Genomic DNA, 26,200 nt, shown 5'->3' with positions numbered 1-26,200 from the left:
TACTTTCCCAAGAGTTTGTTCACTGTTTTGGAAAAATCAGTTCGCTGTTGTCAGCACTGCTGATGGTATCTGAATTCCCAGTAAAGCACCAGTGTCTGCTGGCCTTGCTGCCTTCACGTCCATGGTCATTCTGCATATGATTGTGGGGATGGAATTTAACACATTGTCTACTGATTTGGTTGTGCTCAAGCTTTCACAGTTTGTAATACAAGTTACTGAAAACAACTTATTTTTTTTTATTTTTGACAATCTACATGGTCAATTAGGGCACAAAGTTTCAAGGGTTACAGGAAAGTGGGTAAGACTATTATTTCCACATTCTCTCTCTCTTTTTTTTTTTTTTTTTGGATCTGGGGTAAATGGGGAGATAAAGGGAGAAGCCCCACCCCCACCCAGCCTCCCATCCATCCCAGGCCTCCCATCCATCCCAGGCCCCCGATGTGGGGCATGCTCTGAGGGTCCTGCTCATGCAGTTTTGATAGTTTATTAGTGGTCATATGGGATAAGGGAGAAGTATTGAGCTTATCAACAAACCCATCAACTGTTTCTATACTTTTGTTTGAAACTCCTTTTGTTTTGTATATTGTACCAAGTGTTCTCATTCACATGCTGTCCACTCAACTGTTCTCATACAAATGATATCCAATCAGTTATACAAAAGGTATCCATTCAGTTGTTATCATACAAATGTTGTCCAATCAACTGTAATCCTGTGCTTGCTGACCTTCCGGGGTCACAATGTCCTCAATGCCACAATGTCCACAATGCCAATCTCGTCATTCCAAGCATGATGAAGTCACTGCAGAATCCACTGATTGAGATAGTCCACCTTAGAGTCTCCGTTTGCTCAGTTTTTCACTGCCAACACATGGCTAGAGCAGTTGGTTAGTTCTGTCCTCTGTTACGGTGCCAGGTATCCTCTGCAGGTTCCAATAGACCTCTGCGCACACCTGATTGTGTTTCCACTGCTCCGTCTGAGCCTCTGAAGAGGCTCGGCTCTGGCATTTGTACTCCATGGCAGACCATGGAACCTGCACTTCCCTTCATGGTTGGGGGTTCTCATCTGGCAGTTCAACTGGGGAGAACCCCAAAGAAACTTCATCTGAAGTGATCCCAGACCTGATTTTTGTGTGTACTTGCAAGTACAGGGCCCGGCACAGTCCATTGCCCCAATCAGCTGGTGGTTGCAATTGCTGGGTCAGTTCTGTTTCCAACCCTGTCTTCACTGGAAACAATGGGTTATGTAGTCCAGCCTGATGCTGCCCAGCACACACTTGGTCCTCACATAAACCGGTGGGAGCTGCTGCCTAGTTTGAGCGACCCACAATAACCCCCACCAGGCCTGCCCCCTACCCTGGTTCCCGTGCTTGTCAGTATGTATAGTAGGCTAGTCCATTCAGCTCTCATACATGTCGATGGGTATTGAAGCCTAGTTCAACCCAACTAGCTCCACTATCCAGTCCACACACATGCTTGTGGCTGCCATTCTGTCCAGCCATCCCCTCCCCTATCCTGGTTTTCATGCTCTCCAGTGTGAGTGGTAACCCAAGAGGGAGGTGCCCACTATTTCCCTCCTAGGCCACTCCCGCTCCCGAATCATACACTTTCCAGATGGTTCTGTAGTTTAACTTAACAGATTAGCCACCAGTGCCAGCATCTGCTATCTGATGCTACAGCAAAACCCAACCAACCCTGTCCCATTCTGCTTTATGTTTGCACCAGTAGGGACAGTCAACCAAGCCTGGCTCTTCCCTGATCTAGCTCACATGAGGCCCACAGATGTTGTAGCCTTGCCTGATCTGGTCTGCCCCCATCCCAACTCATACTCTTCAGTGCACAGGTTGTTCCAGCAGGGGGGCCCTTCATATTCCCCCTACCAGCTTTACCCCCTCCCTCCCTGGTTCCTACTAGCGCTGCATCCCAGTCTGGCATGAACCGCCTCACCTTGGCATTTGCTAATGGGTGCTGTAGCCTGGCCTGGCCCACCCCCAATTCTAGCTGGTGAGGATTACAGTCTAGACCAGCCCAGCGTGTATTCAATCCCAGCTGTAATGTGTATTGGTATGTGTTGCGACCATACCTGGCCTGGCCCACATGCTGTTCTGGTGTTCGGATTCACCAGCAGTTGATATAAAGGGGTTCAGCCTGGTCTGCCCCTGACCTGTGCCAAATGTATGCCTGTGAGTACCTGGTCTGATCTGTTCCTTATCGTGCTTCTTGCACTCACCTGCAGGGACTGTGTCCTGCAAGAGAAATTGCCCAGGCTCCTCCATCAAAACCTCTCCCAATGCCAGATTTTTCACATATTGGTGGGTCTGTGAGCCAACCTTACTCGGTCCACCTTCTGTCCTAGCAGGAACAGTGGCCTTTCCTGACTGGCCTTCAATCCATTCTGGTTCTTTTTTTTTTTTTAAGATTTATTTATTTATTGGAAAGTCAGATATACAAAGAGAAGGAGAGACAGAGAGGAAGATCATCCACCCGATGATTCACTCCCCAAGTAAGTGCAATGGCCGGTGCTGCGCCAATCCGAAGCCGGAACCAGGAACCTCTTACGGGTCTCCCACGTGGGTGCAGGATCCCAAGGCTTTGGGCCGTCCTCAACTGCTTTCCCAGGCCACAAGCAGGGAGCTGGATGGGAAGTGGAGCAGCCGGGGTTAGAACCAGTGCCCATATGGGATCCCGGCGAATTCAAGGAAAGGACTTTAGCTGCTAGGCCACGCCGCCAGGCCCCATTCTGGTTCTTATTATTGGATGTTTCAGCCCAGCCAAGACTGCTCCATACCCAAACACATGAAACAAAATAAACAACAGGGAGAAAAAAAATTAACAACAGTTTGAAGTTAAATAACATGCTACTGAATGACTAATGTGTCGCTGAAGAAATGAAAAAGAAATGAACTTGTAGAAAGACATTATGACCCTGGAAGGTCAGCAAGCACAGGATTACAGTTGATTAGATAATATTTGTATGATAACAACCGAATGGATACCTTTTGAATAACTGATTGGATATCATTTGTATGAGAACAGTTGAGTGGACAGCATGTGAATGAGAATACTTGGTACAATATACAAAACAAAAGGAGTTCCAAACAAAAGTATAGAAACAGTTGATAGGTTTGTTGATAAGCTCAATACTTCCTCCCTTATTCCATAGGACCGTAGGTGTCTAAAGTCTGATGCCACTAATAAACTTCGGCTATTAACGTCAGTAGTCCACCTGTCCTCTGTGCACCAAGTCCATTGCTGCAGGACAGCGACAAGAACCTTCTTGAAGAAAATGATGCTTCTGTGGGATCTATGAGTCACTGAAGAATTTAATCAGAAGAAAGTGTTGTGAAGAGATGAGAATAACAGAAAACATCAAAATCTAAGAGATACAGTTTCTGCTGATCTTTGTGGGTGAAATGTGTCTTCTGCAGGCAACAAATAGATGGGTTTTGTTTTTTAATACAGTCTACTAATCTATGACATTTAGTTGATGAGTTTAAGTCATTTGCATTCAGGGTTAGTACAAATAGGTGGTAATTTGGTCCTGTCACTTTAGCAATGGGTTGTTCATTGACTTAAGTCTTCTGCTGTTATTTTACTGGGATGTTCTTTGCATTTGCCTTTGGTTTTGGTGGGCGTTATTCCTTTTCTCTGTCAAGAGAACATCTTCAAGTATCATTTGTAAGGCAGGTTTGGAAGAGGCATATTTTAACTTTTCTTGACTGTGGAAGAATTTTATTTCATTTTTTAAAAACATTTATTTATTTTTATTGGAAAGTCAGATATACATAGAAGAGGAGAGACAGAGAGGAAGATCTTCCATCCGATGATTCACTCCCCAAGTGAGCACAATGGCCAGTGCTGTGCCAATCTGAAGCCAGGAGCCTGGAGCTCTTCTGGGTCTCCCACTCAGGTGCAGGTTACCAAGGCTTTGGGCCATCTTCGATTGTTTCGCCAGGCCACAAGCAGGGAGCTTTATGGGAAGTGGAGCTGCCAGGATTAGAAACTGTCCATATGAGATCCCGGTGTGTTCAAGGCGAGGACTTTAGCTGCTAGGCCATGCCGCTGAGCCAGAATTTTATTTCATTTTTGAAGACAAAGGAAAGTTTTGCTTGTTAGGTTATCCTGGGGTGACAATTTTTTGCTTTTAGGATCTGGAAAATGTTGCCCCATTCTCTTCTGGCCTGTAGAGTTTCCTGTGAGAAGTCTCATGTGAGTTTGACTGGCATTCCTTTGTATGTCAGCTGATTTTTTTCACATGCACATTTAAGGATCTTTTCTTTATGTTCGATTGAAGAGAGCTTGATTATCATTGTTGTGGTGAAGATTGCCTTTAGTCAAGCCTGTTGGGAGTTCTGTGCCCCATCCTGGATGCTGTTTCCCAATTCTTTCTCTAGATTGGGAAAATCTTCTCTTATTATTTCATTAAATAAAACCAGCTTTAAACCCAGCTTCTCTTTCATTAAACCCAGCTTCTCTTTCTGCACTTTCAGGGACTCCCATAACTCTTATGTTTGGCCTTTTAATAGTGTCTTTCTATTCTTGAATACTTCTTTTGGTCTGATCCAGCTCTGCTACCAGCTTTTTATTTGTTTGCTCCTGGTGACAGGAAATATCTTCTAATTTTGAGATTCTTTCTTCTGCCTCCTTCATTCTGTTTTGGAGACTCTCCATTGCACTTTTATAGCATTGTTTTTTATTTGTTTGTTTGTTTGTTTTTTATTGGAAAGGCAGATATACAGAGAGGAAGATCTTCTGTCCGATGATTCACTCCCCAAGTGAGCACAACGGGCCGATACTATGCCGATCCGAAGCCAGGAGCCTCTTCTGGGTCTCCCACGCGGGTGCAGGGTCCCAAGGCTTTGGGCCGTCCTCGACTGCCTTCCCGGGCCACAGGCAGGGAGCTGGAAGGGAAGCGGGGCTGCCGGGATTAGAACCGGCGCCCATATGGGATCCCGGGCGTGCAAGGTGAGGACCTTAACCACTGCGCCACCACGCCGGGCCCTCCACTGCACTTTTAATTTACTCTGTTGTATTCTTCATTTCTGATATATCAGCTTTCATTTGATTCATTTCCAGTGTGACATATTCCTTGAATTCCTTGAATGCTTGCTTTATGTGCTTCTTTTGTTGATAACAAGTTTTATAACATGTGTTTTGAATTCTGTATCCTACGTTTTCTCAATGTCTTCCTCAGTTAATTCTGAAGTTGGCAAAGGATTTTGCTCCTTTGCAGGGGAGTCTTCAGTAATATTCATTGTGTCTATTTTTTCTTTTTTGCTCTTGGCCATTGTACTTCTGGTTAGCAGATTCTTTTCCTTGGAACAGGTTCTTAAAGCTGTGTCACCCACACGTCTACAGTGGTACATGGCTCTTTGTTTGCAGTCACTTGTGCCACTCCCTCCTGCGAGTTCCAGGTCTGGGTTCTTATGTTAGATTTCCGCCATGGTCTCCACGGCCCCAGCTCCTGGCTCACCAGTCTCCACCTCCTGTGATACCATGCTGAGCATGCATGGTTATCTGTACAACCTTTCTCCCACTTGAGGTTGGAATAAGTCCCAGGATTAGGGAAACACCAGGCTATATAGTTAGGCTGTTGGTGGTGCTGATCTTGCCAGAACCTGTTGGCTGTTAGGTCTCAGGGCCACAAGAATCTATTTTGACCTGCACAATAGGATCTATTTTGACCTGCCATAGTTAGTGTGTTTTCCTGTGGGACCAGAGCAATGTACTGAGCTTTGTGAGTTCTTGCCAAGCTCAGTGCATGTGCAGTTCACTGTTGTCCCCTGCAGTCTGAAATTCTTCTTCTTCTTTTTAAAGATTTATTTATGTTTTATCGGAAAGTCAGATATGCAGAGAGGAGGAGAGACAGAGAGGAAGATCTTCCATCCGATGATTCACTCCCCAAGTGAGCACAACGGCTGATGCTATGCCGATCCGAAGCCAGGAGCCAGGAACTTCTTCTGTGTATCCCACACGGGTGCAGGGTCCCAAGGCGTTGGGCCATCCTCGACTGCTTTCCCAGGCCACAAGCAGGGAGCTTTATGGGAAGTGGAGATGCTGGGATTAGAACCCGTGCCCATATGGGATCCCGGTGTGTTCAAGGTAGAGACTTTAGCTGTTAGGCCACACCGCTGGGCCCCAGTCTGAAATTCTTTGCCACACTGTAAGAAATGGCGCCTGATGTGCCACTACTAGAGCTCTTGATCTGCTGGCCATCAGGTCTGAGGGCTACTCGGACCTGTCTTGGGTGGAATATGTATTATGCCACATTGTTACGGTTCACTGAGTCAGAAATGGGTTCACTCACAGCTCCGTGCATGAGCAGGTACAGTACTGTCCATAGTCTTTGCCTGTTTAAACAAAATGGTGCCCATTAGGGCTCTAGGAGGCAGAATGGGCTGTGAAACCTGCCCTGTTCCTGCACAGCCTGTCTGGGACCTGCTGCTCTGTCTCTGCCCCTGGTCAAATCAAACAGAGTAGCAGGACGAGCAGTTCACCTCCTGAGCTCCTGGTAAATGTCCCTTCCCACCTTATTGCTGGTGGGGTTCAGATCACTGTTTGCTGAATGCTGGTTGTGTATCAGTCACTGCAACACCACACCATTGTTTTTGCTGCTTTCCTGTGTCTGTCAGTCTCCAGGTACCCCTCTGCTGTTGTTCTGACTTCTCCTATTTCCTGGACTGTGCTCTCTCTGCTTCACACTGGCTAATATTTCTCTGTCTGTTTAAACGTGTCTTTACCCTGTTCTGCCATCTTGATTCCTTGCCTGTGAACTTTCAATGCCATCGAACCCTAGCATTTGCTTACCTTTTATTGAGTGATGCCTCTATACCATATGCAAGAACCTAGCATTAAAGATACAGATATGACTGGGTTCCTACACTTTTTTTCAAAAAAGATTTATTTTTATTGGAAAGTCAGATATTCAGAGAGGAGGAAAAATAAGAGAGGAAGATCTTCCATCCAATGATTCATTCCCCAAGTGGCTGAGATGGCCAGAGCTGTGCCAATCTGAAGCCAGGAGCCTCTTCCAGGTCTCCCATGCGGGTGCAGGGTCCCAAAGTTTTGGGCCGTCCTTGACTGCTTTCCCAGGCCACAAGCAGGGAGCTGGATGGGAAGCAGGGCTGCCAAGATTAGAACTGGCACCCATATGTGCCTTCAAGGCAATGTAGAGACTTCAGCTGCTAGGCTACTGCGCCAGGCCCAAAGGTTCCTGCACTCTTGAGGCATTTTATTCTAAAAGGATTACATAATTCTTACTCAGATGCAAAGCAGAAGGTCCTCTGCGATGAATAAAATAATGTGCATTCAGAGGAAGGGATAACTTATTCTTACTGGAGACTAGTGGAAGTAGCTAGGGTCTGCACAGTTAAGAGAATTTAACATAACATACCATACCATACCATAACAACGGATGGGGAAAATTTTTCAGGCTTTGAGTCCCAGCTGGAGCAAAAGCACGAATTACACAAAGTACATGGTGATGGAGGGCTTTCCAGTAGAATCTGGCAAGGAGATTCCTCTCAAACAATACCAGTTGATGGTGAGAACTTGTGAGGTTACAAGTTGTATTATTTTAAATTTTAAATAGAGCCTGGCCAATAGGGGGAGGCAAGAGAAAGAACTGGCACTTGACACATTCCAATTCGGGTGCCCTCCACCTGCACTTTGGTGTTCTTTCTACTCTTCCAGCCTGACCCCAAACGGGGCCACGACTCTTCAGCCCTGATACCAGCGGACGGCCAGGGCTCTCCCACTTTTCTTGGGCACAAGGGAGAATGCAGCAATGAAGGGCGGCTGCCGAGATGTGTCCAGCTAAGGGGAGCTCCTACCACAGCAGCCGCGGGCCCCGCCCCTGAGCCGGAGTCCCCGCCCACGCCAGTCCCTGGCCCCGCCCCTGGTCATTGAGGCCCCGCCTCTCCGCAGGGGGGGGGGGATCTGCGTCTCCTCTAAGCCCTTCGGTTTGCGCGGGCTGGCCAGCTTCGAGGACGGTGGAAGCTGTCCCGGCAACTGATGGTAGGTGAGATCTATCTCTGGCTCGGGACGGGGTCGGTCCGGCCGGTGACCGGTGACTGGCGGCCTAGAAATGCGGGCTGGGTCTGGCACGGTGGTTTCTCCCAGCAGGGACCGCGCGCTGCCCCGAGCCTAGGACAGGCCGGGGGGCGGAGCCGCGCGTGCGCGGTCCGTCTGCCGCCGCTGGGCTGTGGCGTTGGAGTGAGGGGGTTCTTTGGGTTGTAGTGAGGGACGCAGCACGCAGGTTCGGCTTTGCAGGGGGCCCCCATTCTGCGGGTTCTCAGCAGGAGTGCTGTAGCAGCGGGAGGGCGGATGGAAACTGGGCAGCGCTGTGGTCAGGCGGGCCCGGCTTGACTCTGAGGCTTTGTTGCCCTCTACAGGCTCCGGAGGGGCCCCACGCTAGGGTTGGAACTTGAGGGGCAAACCTGTTCTGAGGAGAGACCCCGTTCCCGCTGCCTCCTTGCGGCACCCTTCCCTTCCCGTGCGAGATGGGCGAAGCTGGCTTTTGTGTCTGGGAAAGGTTTCGTGGAAGGAAGAAGAGGACGTTTAGAGAGACCTCAGGCTTAGAAGGGGACTCACGGCGGCCATGCCAAGCGAGGTCGCGTGCAGTGTGTAAAACGTTTTTATGGAGCCACATTTTAGCGTCGCTCCTCCAGAGCAACAAGCCATCAAATAGGGAGGGCTCTGAGTCGCTGAGCTTTCAGAAGAGCCCGGCTTGGATAACAAAAACAATTCCAGTTAAGCTTCTCTCAACGGGGAGTGCTTGGAAAGGAGCTAGGTGGCCTCATTTGCATTTGCAACCTTTGGCAGCTCGGAAGCTCTTGTCCAGAGAGGACTTAGCTGAGTCATGTCTGCCTCTGGGGACATATGGGAAATGTAACTACCATTCTCCCATCAGATTGAGACCGTCTGCAAATCAGTGACAGCAGACAAGGGAACTTCAATAATTGGTGGAAACGTGGAATTGAAAGATAAAGATGTGAACCTTTTTTTCCCTTCAGCGTAAAAAGCTTGGTCACGTTAAAGAAGTTGCTGTGATGATGTCAGACATTTAGTACATCTCTGAAGAACTGGGGATCTTGGGAGTCTAACCGTGTCAATGCAGTATTTACTACAAGTTACTGCCCTTCAGAGAATTTTTAAAAAAGATTTCTTTATATTTTTATTTGAAAGGCAGATTAAGAGACAGAGCAAGATTTTCCATCTGCTTGTTCATTTGCCAAATGGCTGCGGAGGCTGGATCTGAGCTGATCTGAAGCTGGGAGCCAGGAACCTCTAATGGATCTCCCATGTGGTGCAGGGGCCCCGGGACTTGGGCCATCCTCTACTGAATTTTCAGGCCACAAGCAGAAAACTGGCTGGATGAGAAGTGGAGCAGACTGGACACAAAGTAGCACCCGTATGGGATGCCAGCACTTAACAACTCCCGTTCCCCAGAGGTTTTTTTTTTTTTTTTTTTTAGATTAGAAAACAAAATCAGAAGCAGCCAGATTGAGGCTAAGTTGGATGTTTAATGATTTCCCACTGAAACTCTTGCTAATTTTTTCTTGTGTGATGAGAGAACAAGAACATTTTTAGAGCGGTGAAGAACACTTGTGAAACCTTTCCTGTTATTTGCTTCCTAAGGTTTTTGGCAAACTTTTTATTTTCTTGTTGTTAAAGATTTATTGATTTTTATTGGAGAGGCACATCAGATTTATGGAGTGAAGGAGAGACAGAAATATCTTCCACCTTCTGGTTAAATCCCAAATGGCCATGACTTTGGAGTTGAGCTGATCTGAAGCCAGGTGCTTCTTCCTTATCTCCCATGCAGGTGGGAGTTCAGAATTGTGGCTTTGGCCTTGCCTCGCCCTGGTCATTGCAGCTATTTGGGGAGTAAAATAGTAGCTGGAAGTGCTGTCTCTATCTCTGTAACTCCGACTCTAAAATACATAGAAATAAAATTTTAACAAAAATATTTTGTGTATTTTGTTTATTTGAGAGCCAGAAACAAGAGAACTAGACAGGGAGTTCCCATCCTCTGGTTTACCCTCCAAGAAACTGCAGTTGCTAGGGCTAGGTGGCTGAAGCCTTGAACCAGGAACAAAGCCAGGCTTCCTATGTGGATAGATAGGAACCCAACTCCCTGAGCCATCAAGAGTGTGCAGCAGCAAGAAGCTGGAACTGCAAGACGATCTAAGATGGGAGACCAGGCATTCTGATTTGGAATGTGAGTTTTCCACTAGTGAAACTTTCGGGGGTTTTCTGTAATTCTGGAAACTTCCAGAGGTTTGGTTTTTCTGTAATTCTGGGAACTTCAGAAGCTTGTTGTTATTTTAAAAATTTATTTGAAAGGGAGAGAAACACGAAAGAGAGAACAAGCTGCCTCTTGTTTCTCTCCCCAGATACCCACTACAGCAGGGACTGGACCAGGCAGATGCTAGGAGTCCCAACGGTTTTCCACATGGGACCGACTTACTAGACCCAGCACTTGCTACCTAGGCACATTAGCAGGAAGCTGGAATTGGGAGCAGAATTAGAACTTAAACTTGGGTACTCAGAGATGGGATGGAAGTCTCTCAAGTGGCATCTTAATGGTGGCACCAAATGCCTGCTCCAAGAGCTTTGTAGAAATTCTAGATAATGATCAAATAATTTGAATTTTGTGTTCTAGGTATGTGTGATTGATGATGCTTTATAAGATAAAAGCTGTCGGGCCCGGCGCGGTGGCGCAAGTGGTTAAAGGTCCTCGCCTTGCACGCCCGGGATCCCATATGGGTGCCGGTTCTAATCCCGGCAGCCCCGCTTCCCTTCCAGCTCCCTGCCTGTGGCCTGGGAAAGCAGTCGAGGACAGCCCAAAAGCTTTGGGAACCTGCGCCCACGTGGGAGACCCGGAAGAGGCTCCTGGCTTCGGATCGGCATAGTATCGGCCCGTTGCACTCACTTGGGGAGTGAATCATCGGACGGAAGATCTTCCTCTCTGTCTCTCCTCTCTGTATATCCACCTTTCCAATGAAAAAATAATAAAAATAAATCTTTAAAAAAAAAAAAGATAAAAGCTGTTCATTCCCCCCCCCCTTTTTTTTTTTAAAGATTTATTTATTTATTGGAAAGTCAGATATACAGAGAGGAGGAGAGACAGAGAGGAAGATCTTCCACCGATGATTCACTCCCCAAGTGAGCGCAATGGCCAATGCTATGCCCATCTGAAGCCAGGATCCAGGAACTTCTTTTGGGTCTCCCACATGGGTGCAGGGTCCCAAGGCGTTGGGACCATCCTCGACTGCTTTCCCAGGCCACAAGCAGGGAGCTGGATGGGAAGTGGAGCTGCCGGGATTAGAACTGGCGCCCATATGGAATCCCAGTGTGTTCAAGGCAAGGACTTTAGCTGCTAGGCCACGCTGCCAGGCCATGTTCATTCCCTTCTAAACAACCTGGGGAAGAACAGCATTGGTTTATTAGGAATGTGATAAAGATGCAACAAGGATGGTGTGGCTTTCACATTGAGTTATATTATTAGAAGGCAGAAATACTGACACCAATATGTTGAGGCTTAATCACCGTGGGAGAAAGACATTTTTTATCTTGTAGGAGCTTAATATGAATACAAACCTCGGAAGATTCTAAATAGATTTTTAGTGGCCAAGGAGCAGTAAGGTTGGTATTTCGCTGGTTGTATATAGAGATAGGATATAAATGTGTGCCTTCTGTTTTATCTGGGATGATTTTCACAGTGCTCTCCTCCCTAGAACAGACTACCCTGGGAGCCCTTTGCTAAATTGGGATTTTCCTGCAGATGGAGGAATTGGAGCAAGGCCTGTTGACACAGCCGTGGGCATGGCTACAGCTTGCTGAGAACTCCCTCTTGGTCAAGGCCTGTATTACCAGGCAGGGTTATGCCTTACTGGTTTCAGATCTGCACCAGGTGTGGCATGAACAGGTGGACACCACTGTGGTCATCCAGAGGGCCAAGGTAGGTGTAAAGAGAGGGACTGCCACGAGGTGGTGGGAGTTACTGTTCCAGGGGACATTCACATCAATCGGCTCACCTGTATACAGGTTGCCTTGGGAGGTTGAGTTGATTAAAGGTGATTCCAATTGATGTTCTACATCTTTGCTAGTAGCCTGGGGATCTTTCTGTCTCTCTTTGTATGTGTGAGCTGGGAGTAGGGAGTGAATGAGAAGGAAAAAGAGTCTGTTCTGTGTGCGTGATGTTCTGCATGCATGCTTTTATCTTCCCAGCTCTTTTTCTCCTACCCCTTGTCTTCACATTATCCAGAGCTTTTCTTTGCTTATGAGGGAGTCAGTTTCCTCTGAACACCTCCACTCTGCCATGACTTGTGTCTCTCTAGGAGTTGAACAAGCGTCTGACGGCACCTCCTGCAGCTTTCCTCTGTCATTTGGAAGATTTGCTCCGCCCGCTGTTGAAAGACACCTCCTGCCCTAGTGCAGCTGCCTTTTCCTGTGACCAGACCACAGAAGCACTGATTCTGCAGGTGCGGAGTGAGCTCTCTGGTCTCCCATTCTGTTGGAATTTCCACTGCAATCCAGCTAGTCCTTTCCTGGTAAGTGGGATTCAACTATAGGATCAGGAGGGCCAGTTGTTTAAATGGAAGTTTTAGGTGCTGCTGTTTTTCTGCATGTGAAATTCTCCACTTGGGAAATAACCCTGAGATGGATGTCTGGCCTGTATCCCACATCTTTGTGTCTGGGTTTGATCCCCAGACTCTGCTTCTGAAGGCCTGGAGTAACAACAACAAAAACCATTTCTTGACTAGACTGTAGACAAAAAAAAAAAAAAAAAAAAACAAAAACCTTGACTGCAGTAGCCTTTCCTTGCAAAGGGAGAATTTGAATCTACATGCTTTATTGGGTATCTTCATAAATTTTTCTTTCATGAAGCATCTACTCTGTGCTACTTTTGGAATATCCAGACTTGAAACAATGCAGTCTTTTCCTTGAGTTTATAACCTGGTGAGATGACAAGTAGGCAGGAAATTATAAAGTGTGATCAGTTCTTTAATTGAGGGAAGTCCAGGATGGCTTGAGAATCAGAAACAAATTCTTTGAGGAGAGAGTTTCTGAACTGAATTTGTTTATTTATTTTGAAAATTTTTAGAGAGTTATTTATTTTTATTGGAAAGTCAGATTTATACAGGGAAGGTGAGACAGAGAGAAAGAGCTCCATCTGCTGGTTCACTCCCCAAGTGGCTGCAACTGCCAGAGCTGAGCTGATCTGAGGCCAGGAGCCAGAAGCTTCCTCATGGTCTCCATGTGGATGCAGGGTCCCAAGACTTTGGGGCCATCCTTCACTGTTTTCCCAGGTCATAGACAGGGAGCTGGATGGGAAGTGGATGCCAGGATATGAGCCGGCATTCATATGGAATGTTAGTGCTTGCAAAGCAGGGAGTTATTCATACAGCTGTCCTCTCTGATCTGGATTTAGAGATGAATAGGAGTTAGTTTGGTGGAAAGAAAGAGAATTATTGGGCCTGGTGTGGTAGTCTAGCAGCTAAAGTTCTTGCCTTGAATGTGCCAGGATCCTATATGGGCACTGTTTCTAATCCTGGCAGCCCCACTCCTCATCCAGCTCACTGTTTGTAGTCTGGGAAAGCAATAGAGGATGGCCCAAAGCCTTGGGACCCTGCACCTGTGTGGGAGACCCGGACGAGGCTCTGGGCTCCTGGCTCTGAATGGGCACAGCACCAGCCATTGCGGCTGCTTGGGGAGTGAATCATCGGACAGAAGATCTTCCTCTCTGTTCTCTCTGTATATCTGACTTTGCAATAAAAATAAATAAATAAATAAAGAGATAATTATTATTGTAGGCAAGAAGTATGGTAGTTTTGGAGCAAGTTCAGAAATTCATGGCTACAGTATAGAGACAAAGATCTAAGAAATTAAGTGGGAAGTGGGCAGAATTTAGAGTATTCTAGTTGAGTTTAGCTTGTGTCCCAAAGGCAGCAGGAATTCACTGAAAAACTTCAATAAGCAGGATTTAATATGATCCAATTTATGATTTATTACTCTGGTAACAAGGTGGAGCTAGGTAAATGTCTAAATATTATTTCAACTTTTTTTTTTTAATAATCTTTACATAGTTGATTAGGGCACAAAGGGTCAGGGCTACAGGAAAGTGGGTAGCACCATTGTTTCCATATTAATATTATTATTATTTTTTCTGTATCTGGTTTAAGGGGAGAGACAAAGGGAGAAACCCCATCCAGCCTCACACCCATCCCAGGTCCCCGATGTGAGGCATGCTCCGAGGGTCCTGCTCATGCAGTTTTGATGGTTTTGATAGTTCAACAGTTCTGAATTGCTGCCAATCTCGCCGTTTCACGCACGATGAAATCTCTTCAGAATCCACTGGCTGACATAATCTCTTCTTGGTTGGGGTTTTGAGATCAGCAGTTCAGTTGGAGGGATCCTCAGAGAAACTTCGTCTGAGGTGATCCCAGACCTGATTCTTGTGTGTGCTTGCCAATACAGGGTCTGGCACAGTCCATTGCCCCAATCAGTTTATGCATATGCTGGTGGTAGCAATTGCTGGGTCAGTTCTGTTTCCGGCCTTGTCTTTCACATGAACCAAAGGGTGTTGCAGGCCAGCCTGCTCCTACCCACTTCATACTGGGCCCTCAGGCAAAGCAGTGGAAGCTGCAGCCTAGTTGGGGTGACTCCCCATAACCCCCACCAGGCCTGCCCCCTGCCCTGGTTTCCATGCTTGCCATTATGTACCGTATCTCATCTTCTAATCCTCATGAACTCTCCTGTGAGATAAGTAGCAGTATTCTCATTCTCCTTTTTTTGTTGTTGTTGTTTTAAGCTTTATTTACTTTTCATTTGGAAGGTAAAATTATATAGAAAAGAGATGGGCTGGGCCAAAACCAAGAGTCAGGAGTTAGGAGCTTCTTCTGGGTTTCCCAAATGTGGGTGCAGGAGCCCAAGGACTTGAGCCATCTCTTGCTACTTTTGCAGTAAGCAGGGAGCTGAATCAGAAGTGGAGAAGCTGGAACACGAACTGGTGCTCTTATGGAATACCAGCACTGCAAGCAGAGGATTAGACTAATATGCCACCAAGCCAGTCCCTAGTATTCCCATTCTTTAGAGAGGGAAATGAGATTGAAGAAATTTTGTCTGAAGTCTTTCAGCTTAAAAATAAACAAGTGAGCTGAAATTGGCATCTAGATTGGTTGGATCTGAAAGCCCATTTTCAGAGACGAGGGTCGTGGTGTCTTCTTTTCACTTGTAGTTTTTATGTACCCCTAAGAGCACCTATTAAAAATTAAAGGTAGGGACCTGGCGCAGTAACCTAGTGGTTAAAGTCCTTGCCTAGCATGCTCTGAGATCTCCTATGGGTGCCAGTGAAAGTCCCAACAGCCCCTCTTTCCATCCAGCTCCCTGTTGATGGCCTGGGAAAGCAGTGGAAGAGGGCCAAAAACAGTGCCCTGCACTAAGAGCAGAGCTCTTTGCTCCTTGCTCCTGGCTTCAGATTGGCTCAGCTCTGGCTGTTGTGGTCATTTGGGGAGTGAATCAGTGTACGGAAGATCTTCCTCTTTGTCTCTTCTCTTGTTATCTGACTTTCCAATAAAAATAAATTAATCTTTTTTAAAAAATTAAAGGTGGATAGAGGGCTTGTGTTAATCCACTGTTTTTGACACCAGATTGAGTCCTAGCTGCTTTGTTTTCAGTCCAGCTGCCTGTGCAGAAAAGCAGTGGAAAATGTCCCAGCTACTTGGGGCCTCAGATACCTACTTGGGAGACCTGGATAGAACCCCGGCCTCCTGGCTTCAGCCTGGCCCAGCCTTGTTTGTTGTGGCCATTTGGGGAGTGAACCAGTAGATGGAGGATTGTATGTGCGTATCTGTGTGTCTTTCCTTTTTTCTTTGCCTTTAAAATAAATAAATTAAGGGTGGGCATTGAAAATTGATTTGCAAGAATAACAAGCAGGGTTTGTTTTAGTTAGCAGGACTCAGAGGACAGGGTGTTTTTGGGGAGACTAGATGGTGGCTCTGGTAGAGGATCTGAAGATCAGTGAGGACTATTTCCGTCATCCTTGTTTAGCTTTCCGTATGATGCGTTAGCATCCCCAGATGATTGCATAGATGTAAGAAGTTTTTGAAAAACTGCTTGTTGATATTTACTTTAAATTTGGAACTCCCCAGTATAACTAAACTTATGTGCTAGAAGAACTATTTCTCCTTCATTTCTGAACTTCTAAAATCTAAAAATAGGGCTCTTCATATAATAGTCCCTCCTACTTGTTGATTTTCAATGAATTTCTTTGTATAATTTTCCATCCACCTTTAGATAAATAAGGTGCCTTCATTCAAAACCCCTGTAGCTTTTTCTGAGTGACACCAGGGGGCACTGTTCCCTTAGAGATGATTGTTCTGTGCCCCAAACATTTTGGACATTGTTTGGGAATCTAAGTTCTTAGTCTCATTTTACAGTACAAACCCTGGAAGTTCAGAATTATGTGACTTGGGCGGCAGGCAGTTTTCCTGAGAGGCTAATCGACTCTGGTATTTTCCTCTTCTAAAAAGAATACAGTACAGAACACTTGTTTAAAATGATATTATAACTGAAAAACATATAAACTAAACCCAGCTATTCTGGGCAGACTCCTCAATTGAGGACAGCCCTGAAGGTGAGAGGCAACAGTATTGCGAGAGGGGTGAGTGTGCTTGGCCTTGAGGAAAAGTTAGCCTTGAAGATCTCATTAATAGTTATGCCTTAAGTGAAAAGAAAATACTTCCCATTCAAAAGTAGAAGAATGCCATTGCAGGGAAACCCCTGAACCTCAGGGAGCTTTATAGGGAAAAAGTTCCAGCCAGCAGACACTGGCAGGGATGGAGGTGGATACTATTTCAGGCTTGTGTGTGAGTCTGTGAGGTCACATAGTTCTAATTTTTGTTTGTTACTCATTCTTGTGATAGGTTTTTGAATGGGCAATTCATGCAAAAGGCAAACATTTCAAACAACATTGGAGGGTGTACAGTGAAAAATAGGTCCCCTTTCTGTCCCCTTCTCCAGTGCCTCATTTTTCTCCTCTGAAGCAACTACTGTTAGCAGCTGCTTGTGAATTCTGAAAGAAATATATTAATATATGTATATATATAACTGAATTCACACAATTCAGTACTTTCCATGTGTATGTATGTTATCACAAATGGTGTCATGATGTCCATGCTGTTCAGACCTTGCTTTTTTTTTTTTTTCACTTAATTATTGAGCTTCAAGATCATCCATATGAAAACAGCTCACTGCCTTAGTATTTTTGATGACAACACAGCATTTTATTTAATGGAGGTATCAACCTATATTGAATTGATTTTATACTAGTAGACATTGAGTTGTTTGTAATCTTTTCTTTTGCTATATAGCAAATATCCTTAGATTTCCTACTGTGTGTAAAGGAATGAATAAATTTGTGGATAAATGTGGAATAGTCAAATCAAGGAATATTTTATTATTTTTAAAAAAGATTTATTTGTTTGAAAGGTAGGATTACAGAGAGAAGGGAAGAAGGGGGAAGTTTTTGGGGAGAGAGAGAGAGAGAGAGAAAGAGAGAGAGAAAGCTCTTTAATTAACTGATTCACTCCCCAAATGGCCACAATGGCTAGAGGTGGGTCAGTCCAAAGCCAGGAGCCAGTAGCTTCTTCTGGATCTTCCATGTGGGTGCAGGGGTCCAAATACTTGGGCCATCTTCTGCTGCTTCCCCAGGTGCATTGGCAGGGAGCTGGGTGAAAAGTGGAGCAGGCGGCACCCGTATGTGGTGTGCCAGCATTGCAGGCAGCAGCTTTACTTGTGCCACAATGCTGCCCCCTCCCCTGTGTTTATGGGGAGTTTCTGATGCAAACTGGAGAACCTGCTATGCAAATTTTAAAAAGAGCTGTGACACTGGTGTTTTATGTTTAATCTTGCCGACATTATGCCAAATTTTCCTCCATGAACATTGTATAGTCTCCTATGAGTCAGGGAGTGGAAGCTACCTGTTTCCCCATCTCCTCTTGAATATAATATACTCATATGATGAATTTAATGGTTCTGAAATTTATGGAGGGTATTATGATATACATATGGCCTTGGATATTTGCTTTCTGACACTGAAACCATCTCTACTTATGGAATACTTCAGGCTGCCTCTATCCTATTATCAATTTTTTTCTAGAAACAAATATTTTCTTTAAAGATTTATTTATTTATTTGAAAGGCACAGTGACAGAGAATCTTCTGTTCTCTGATTTACTCCCCTTGGTCAAGCAGGAGCTCAAACTCCACCTGGGTCTCCCACATGGTTTGTGGGTGCTAAAGTACTTGGGTCATTCTATGCTGCTTTCCCAGGGGCATTGGTAGGAAACTGAACTGGAAATAGAGTGACTAGGATTCCAAACAGCATTCTAGTATGGGATGCTAGCATTGCAAGGGATGCTTAACCTATTGTGCTGCAGTGCTGGCCGTAATAATTCTTAATCTTTCATATTTTGACATTCCAATTTGTTGCCTCTTTGACCATTTTATGATTTCTAGAAATCACATCTAAAGGTTGTTTAGTGGTAGAAAGAACATAGGCTTTGGGACTAGTGGGCTTGAATTTGTTATTCTATTCCATCACTTCAGGGTACTTTTATATGACCTTGGATAAATTCTGAATTCTAAAAACTATTTATTTATTTATTTAAGATTTATGTATTTTTATTGGAAAGGCAGATTTAAAAAAAAAAATCTGAGAAAGAGAGATCTTATATCTGTTGGTTCACTTCCAAAATGGCCACAATTGCCTGAGTTAGGTCATTCCAAAGCTGGAGCCAGGAGCTTCTTCTTGGTCTCCTGCATGGTGACAGGAACCCAAAGACTTGGGCCAGCTTTCACTGCTTCCTCAGGCCGAAAGCAGAAGTGGAGCAGCCAGGACACACCCATGTGGAATGCCAGTGCCATAGGTGGAGGCTTAGTGTACTATACCACAGCACTTAGTTGGCTACCTCACCACACTGGCTCCTATTTTTTTTTGAAAGACAGAAGCACAGAGGCAGAAAGACAAATTTATAAAAGAGCTTCTGTACTGCTTTACTCCCCAAATGCATACAATCACTGGGGTTGTGCCAATTTGAAGTTAGAAGGTCATGGGAGGCAGGGACTCGAGAACTTGAGTCATCACCTGTGCCTTCCAGGGTGTGCATTAGCAGGAAGCTAGATCAGAAGAGTAAGGCACTCCAAAATGGGTCCCAAGTGACATTTCTTAACTGCTAGGTCAAATACTCGCTCTAAGTTCTGAATTTGTATGGTTTAGTTTTTTTTCAGCTGTGAATTAGAGATACCAATTTCAACTTCATGGAAGTGTGGATTAAATAAAACGTACATATGACTTTAATATTAGAGTTGGCCTGTGAGAGTAACTATTCCAGCTCCATAATTTTCCTTTCCTTTCCTTTCCTTCCCTTTCCTTCCCTTCCCTTTCCTTTTCTTCCCTTCCCTTCCCTTCCCTTCCCTTCCCTTCCCTTCCCTTCCCTTCCCTTCCCTTCCCTTCCCTTCCCTTCCCTTCCCTTCCCTTCCCTTCCCTTCCCTTCCCTTTCCTTTCCTTTTCCTCTCTCTCTTTCTTTCTTTTATGTACTTCAGTTACAGGCACAGAGGTATCTTCTATCTGCTAGTTCATTCCCTAAACGGCCACAACGATCAGGCTTGGACGGAGCTAAAATCAGGAACCAGGAATTTTTTCCAGGTTACCTATGTGGGTGAAGGGAGTTCAAGCGTTTGGGCCATGTTCCACTGCTTTCCCAGGCACATTAGCTGGGAGCTGGATTGGAAATGGAACAGTCAGGACTTGAATCAACACCCATATGGGGTGCTGATGTTGTAGGTAGCAGCTTTAGCTGCCACTTCTCAGTGCCAGCCTGTGGAATTGTTTTTTTTGTTTGTTTGTTTTGTTTTGTTTTTGATTTTTTTTTAGGATTAGGATTTTTTTTTTTTGTTGTTCTCATTGCTGCACTCCTGTGCTGCCCAAGCTGCTGTGGCTTTCCTTGGTGGGCATTGCTGGTTACTGCTTGTCCCACCTTTCTGGTGTCTCCACTTGAGTTCCATCCCTGTGTTTCCACTGGACATCACCCCGTTGGGAGATCCCTGCAGAGGATCCAACTGGTCAGCAAACTTGAATCCTTCCCGGGCTTTCCCTTTGAAAACTTAATGGAAGCTGCTATGACTCTATGATTCTTGTTTTCTTAAGTGTTTGCAAAACCAGGCTTATGTGACGACTGACCCTAATAGGCAGCTGCCACCATGAGCCATACCTGAGACCTCAGGACCCATGGTTGTGGCCTTGGAGTGGTTCGCTGGCCAAGAGACAGATCCCAAGGTGGTAGTCAACAGCAAGCCTGTGGCAAGTGCGGTGTGGTTTCCAGAGCCAATTTTGTCCTTGCTCTGGGTCCTTGAAGGGAAGGCTGGCTCCAAGATTTCTGAGATGCCCTCCAGGCCTTTTCCCCATTGTCTTGCTGAGTAGCACAATGCTTGCTTTTATCTGAGGTAAACACACGGTTTCTCCCCCTCAGCTTCCTACCCAGAATGCACTTTTCACTTTTCCTTTGTGTTTCTGTGACCAGGCTGTGAATTTTGAAAGTCATTTCTTTCCCTTTTCATTATGCATGTTACCTATAGATCATGCTCCTAGTCCTACTGTATAAATTAAAAGCAGCCAAGTAGCAGTTGTTGTTTTTCTTTTTTCTTTCTTTTTTTTTTTTTTGTAGATTTATTTATTTTTATTGGAAAGTCAAGAGTGAAGGAGAGAAAGAAAGATCCTCCCTTCACTGGTTCACTCCCCAAGTGGTTGCAATGGCTGGAGCTGAGCTGATCCAAAGCCAGAGTCAAGAGCTTCTTTTGGGTCTCCCAGGCGAGTGCAGGTACCAAGGCTTTGGATTGTTTTCTGCTGCTTTCCTAGGCCACAGGCAGGGAGCTAGAACGGAAATGAAGTAGCTAGAATTAGAGCCAGCACCCACCATCGCTTCTCAGCCTTTTGGCTAAGATCAAGTATAGAACCAGCACCCATGTGGAATCCCAGGTGTACAAGGCAAGGACTTCAGCCACTAGGCAACCGCGCTGGGTCCCCAAGCAATAGTTTTAATGTTTTGTTGTTTAGTTATTTCTTTTATTAGAGATCCCAGCTTATTACTTTTAAATTCCGCCTTCCATGGAGCAGATATTAAGCTTAGTGATTAAGATACCTGCATCCCATATCAGAGTACCTGGATTTGAATCTCAATTTTTAAAAAAATATTTATTTCTTTTATTGGAAAGACAGATATACAGAGAGGAGGAGAGACAGAGAGGAAGATCTTCCATCCAATGATTCACTCCCCAAGTGAGTGCAACAGCCAGTGCTGTGCCAATCCAAAGCCAGGATCCAGGAACTTCTTCTGGGTATCCCACGCGGGTGCAAGGTCCCAAGGCTTTGGGCCGTCCTCAACTGCTTTCCCAGGCTGTAAGCAGGGAGCTGGATGAGAAGTGGAGCTGCTGAGTTTAGAACCAGTGTCCATATGGGATCCCGGGTGCGCTGAAGGTGAGGACCTTAACCATTATGCTATCGTGCCGGACCCTGAATCTCAATTTTGTCTCCTGAATCTAGCCTCTTGTCAGTACACATCTTGGAAGGTACCAGTGAGGGCTCAAGTAATTGGGTTCTTAATACCCATGTGGGAGACCTGGCTTGCATTTTCAGGGTGTTGGCCCTGACCCAGCCCCAACCATTACAGGAATTTGGAGATTGGACTAGTCTGAGGGCATGGGCATATACAGTCAAATAATATGCAACCATGTAACAATGGTGGCTTTTGGTCTTATTTCTTTTTTTTTTTTTTAATTTATTTTTATTATTTTTTTATTGAAAAGGTGGATATAAAGGAGAGACAGAGAGGAAGATCTTCCGTCCGATGATTCACTCCCCAAGTGAGCGCAATGGCCAATGCTATGCTGATCCTAAGCCAGGAGCCTCTTCTGGGTCTCCCACGCGGGTGCAGGATCCCAAAGCTTTGGGCCATCCTCGACTGCTCTCCCAGGCCACAAGCAGGGAGCTGGATGGGAAGCGGGGCTGCCGGGATAGAACCGGCACCCATATGGGATCCTGGGCGTGCAAGGCGAAGACTTTAACCACTGCGCCACCACGCTGGGCCCGTGGTCTGTGGTCTTATTTCTAGTAGAGCACTTGTTTGCATTTTCTACTAGCTCTCTGGTCTCATCTTCTTTTTTATTTTAGAAGATTTATTTATTTTTATTGCAAAGTCAGATATACAGAGAGGAGACACAGAGTGGAAGATCCCCAAGTGGCTGCAACAGCTGGAGCCACACCCATCTGGAGCCACACCCATCCAAAGCCAGGAGCCAAGAACCTCTTCCAGGTCTCTCATATGGGTGCTGGATTCCAAGGCCCTGGGCTGTTCTTGACTGCTTTCCCAGGCCACAAGCTGGGAGCTGGATGGGATGCGGGACTGCCGGGACTAGAACCAGCGCCCATATGGGATGCCAGCGCGTTTAAGGCGAGGACTTCAGCCACTAGGCCACTGTATTGGGCCCTGGTCTCATCTTCTAAACTGTCAGGAGAATCGCAGGTCCATAAAGCTAATCTATGACTTCAGGTTATTTATTTATAGGTGTTCTCTTCTGGTTTTTACTCTTTACCTCTTTAATGTGTTTATTTAATACATATGTGTTTATATTCATGTAAACTGATTGCTTGCCTATGAAACTTTGAGTGCTTAGGAAATTCTGGTACATAATTTCAATTTTTAGGGAGCACTCTGTTAAGGATCTATTGGTGAATTGATCTCTTCTCCATTAAAGGTCTCCCAGCATTTGATTCGTCCTCTGATGGGCATGAGTCTGGCATTGCAGAGCCAAGTGAGGGAGCTAGCAATGTTGCTTCGCATGAAAGATGTCGAAATCCAGGAGTACCAGGAGAGTGGGGCCGTGCTGAGCCGAGGTAAGAGGACATTCTTGGAGGAGTTAGATGGAGAGTGGTACAGATAGTCTTAGGTCATAGGAAAGGGCGAGGACCATTTGCATCAGAAAAGTGTTTTCCCTGGTGAATGCTGGGTACTGACCTGGAACCAAATGACACTTTTCTCTGCCTTGAGTACAACCAAGTGGCCAAAAGAAGCCTTGAGTACCCCCCAAACCAGATGTGTCCTAAGCGATGACAAAGAAAGACTGCAAAGAAGCCAACAGCTAAGCAGAATTGTACCAGGGCAACATGAACTTGGGAGTTGAGGAAGCGATAAAGCTCCAACTTCAGAGTGAAAGTTCCACTTGACCTTTGTCTTTCTGGTGGGAACAACTCCTAGGGTAGGTTTTGCCCCGAACCTGCCATTTGGTGTTTATCACCCCTTCTGTGGCTGGCCTACTCTCAGCCCTGCCTTTTCCTTGGGACCAAGTATTTCTGGATGCTGTGTTTTTTTTTTTTTCTTTTCTAAGGAATTTTGTGCTCTGTTTTATTTCCATCTCACAGGAGGGAAGTTCATTCTTTTTTTTTTTTCTAAGATTTAAAAATTTTTTTTTATTGGAAATCAGATATACAGAGAGGAGGAGAGACAGAGAGGAAGATCTTCCGTCCAGTGATTCACTCCCCAAGTGAGCGCAACAGCCGGTGCTACGCCAATCCAAAGGCAGGATCCAGGAGCTTCTTCCAGGTCTCCCACATGGGTGCAAGGTCCCAAGGCTTTGGGCCATTCTTGACTGCTTTCCCAGGCCACAAGCAGGGAGCTGGATGGGAAGTGGAGCTGCCGGGATTAGAACTGGCGCCTATATGGGATCCCAGCACATTCAAGGTGAGGACTTCAGCCACTAGGCCGCACCGGGCCCGGAAGCTCATTCTAATACTCACATTTCATTTCGATATCCATTCTTATTACAGGTCGACTGAAGACAGAACCATTTGAAGAAAATTCCTTCTTAGAACATTTCATGGTAGAGGTAGGGTGTTCATTAAGTCCTTTTTTCCTGTGTAACTTTGCTTTACTTCCTGTTTCTAGGTGCTTGAATGACAGCTTACATTTTGGGCATTAGGCAGTGTGTGGCTGGAAAGTCCTTTCTCTGAAACACTTGCCCCTAGAAAGTCTGATAAAACTAGAGATTCAGAGGGAAGTTGCAGGGTAGAAGGGGGAAACAATGTAAAACATGAGAATGGGCTGTTTAGCTAATTTTTTAAAGAATTATTTATTTTTATTGCCAAGTCAGATATACAGAGAGGAGGACAGAAAGAGAGAAGCTCTTCCGTCCGATGATTCACTCCCCAAGTGACTGCAACGGCTGGCGTTGTGCTAATCTGAAACCAGGAGCCAGGAACTTCCTCCAGGTCTTCTATGCGGGTGCAGGATGCCATGGCTTTTAGCTATCCTGGACTGCTATCCCAGGCCACAAGCAGGGAGCTGGATGGGAAGGGGGCTGCCGGGATTAGAACCGGTGCTCATATGAGATTCCGGAGCGCTCAAGGTGAGGACTTTAGTTGCTAGGCTACTGTACTGGGCCCTTTTTAGCTATTTTTTTTTTAATTATTTATTTTTATTGTAAAGACATTTACAGAGAGAATGAGACACACAGAAAAAGGTATCCTGTCCACTGGTTCACTCCCAACATGGAGTCAATCCAAAGCCAGGAGCCAGGAATTTCTTCCAGGTCTCCCACTTAGGTGCAGGGTTCCGAGGCGTTGGGCCATCCTCGACTGCTTTCCCAGGCCACAAGCAGGAAGCTGGATGGGAAGTGGAGCAGCCAGGACATGAACCAGTGCCATATGGGATCCTGGCGCTTGCAAGGTGAGGATTAGCCAATCGAGCCATTGTGCTGGGCCCTGTTTAGCTTTTTTCTTTAAGATTTATTTATTTGAAAGACATAGTTACAGAAAAAGAGAGGGAGAGACAGAGAAAGAGAGAGAGATCTTTTGTCTGCTGGCTCACTCCCCATATAGTCACAACTTTCAGGACGTGTCCATCCCAGTCAGGAGCCTGAAACTCCATCCAGTTTTCCAGGTGGATGGTAGGGACTCAAGTACTTGGGCCATCTTGATCTGATGTTATAGGCACCTTTGTAGGGATATGATCTGGATTGGCAATGGAGCAGCCAGGATTTGAACTGTTGTTCATGTGGGATGCCAGCATTGCAGGTGTCAGTAAATGGTGTCACAATATCAGCCCTATGATTAATATTTATAAAATACATCTCTCTGAAAGTACCCAGGGACTTAGAATTCTCTAACGTTGGAAAGTTTGGTTGACAAGCTGTTAAACTATTGCTTGCTGAGAGCTAGTTACAAGTCTAGATATAGAGTGAAGAGTAGTGGTTATTATTTGTCCAACCCCTTTCAGGATCCAGCAGTAGAAGAAGGTGAAAAGCTCAGGGCTACCATTTGGGGACTGTCTTGTGGGCACAGTAGGCTATGGAAAATCACAGTGTTTATACAAGAGGATTGGCAAAGGAATGAATGGGGAGTAGATAATTGTGGCCTGTCAGAGGCTCATGCCTAGGTTTCCCTTCTAAGGATTGAACTTGGCCAAGAGAAACAACTATTAAATGCCAAACAAGGGCAGTATTAATAATAGTGACCTTTGATAATACCAGTCAATATTGCTCTTCTGCTTTCCTAACTCTTTTGGGACTTGTTGGTTGTACAGTTGGCACCTTAGTATTATTGCTCCATTTTCTAATTATACACATTACTCAAGTTGGTACTGTGTTATGAAAGTAAATCATACTATTATAGTACATGTTGAGTATCCTTTATCTGAAATGCCTGGTACCAGAAGTGTTTGACTTTGGGTTCTTTCAGATCTGGGGAAACTGGCAATAATGAGATGTCTTAGGGATAGAACTCAAGTCTAAACATGAAATGCATTTATGTTTCATATATGTTTTGTACACATAGCCTGAAGCTAATTTTATATAATATTTTTAGCGCACCTGCATTTTGACTGTGACTCATCACATGAGGTCAGGTGTGGAATTTTCCACTTGTGGTGGCACAGTTGGTGCTCAAAAAATTTTGGGCTTTAGAGCATTTAGATGTTCAAGTTAGGGATGCTCAACTTGACTTATGTAGAGATTATTCATATTCCTGTCATGTCTTCTAGGCTAATTGGTAAGCTCTTTGTGGACAAGGTTGGTGACTGACAGCTCTTTTGAACCTCAAATTAGCATTTTTCTTAGGGGTTTAGCTAGACTTGGAACCATCTGTTCT

General features: G+C 45.4%; 1 protein-coding gene across 3 annotated transcripts in view; it reads left to right on the top strand.

Moving 5' to 3' along the window:
- The first annotated feature begins 7,916 nt into the window (after positions 1-7,916).
- The window catches only part of NHEJ1 (non-homologous end joining factor 1), a 99,674-nt gene continuing 81,390 nt past the window's right edge, over positions 7,917-26,200 (top strand). For 2 of the 3 annotated variants that reach the window (XM_040986529.1, XM_040986527.1), the window contains exons 1-5: positions 7,917-8,013; positions 11,786-11,962; positions 12,342-12,554; positions 22,816-22,954; positions 23,885-23,943. In XM_040986529.1, the coding sequence (XP_040842463.1) occupies positions 8,011-8,013; positions 11,786-11,962; positions 12,342-12,554; positions 22,816-22,954; positions 23,885-23,943 (591 nt within the window). In that variant the 5' untranslated portion in view covers positions 7,917-8,010. Of the gene's footprint in view, positions 8,018-11,785; positions 11,963-12,341; positions 12,555-22,815; positions 22,955-23,884; positions 23,944-26,200 lie in introns of all 3 variants that reach the window. The other variant, XM_040986528.1, reaches the window with a different exon arrangement.

Source organism: Ochotona curzoniae, unplaced genomic scaffold, assembly GCF_017591425.1.
Source record: "Ochotona curzoniae isolate NIBS_2020 unplaced genomic scaffold, NIBS_Ocur_1.0 contig_4514, whole genome shotgun sequence".
In the NCBI taxonomy this organism is placed as follows: domain Eukaryota; kingdom Metazoa; phylum Chordata; class Mammalia; order Lagomorpha; family Ochotonidae; genus Ochotona; species Ochotona curzoniae.
This window is presented reverse-complemented; position numbering and strand designations above follow the sequence as displayed.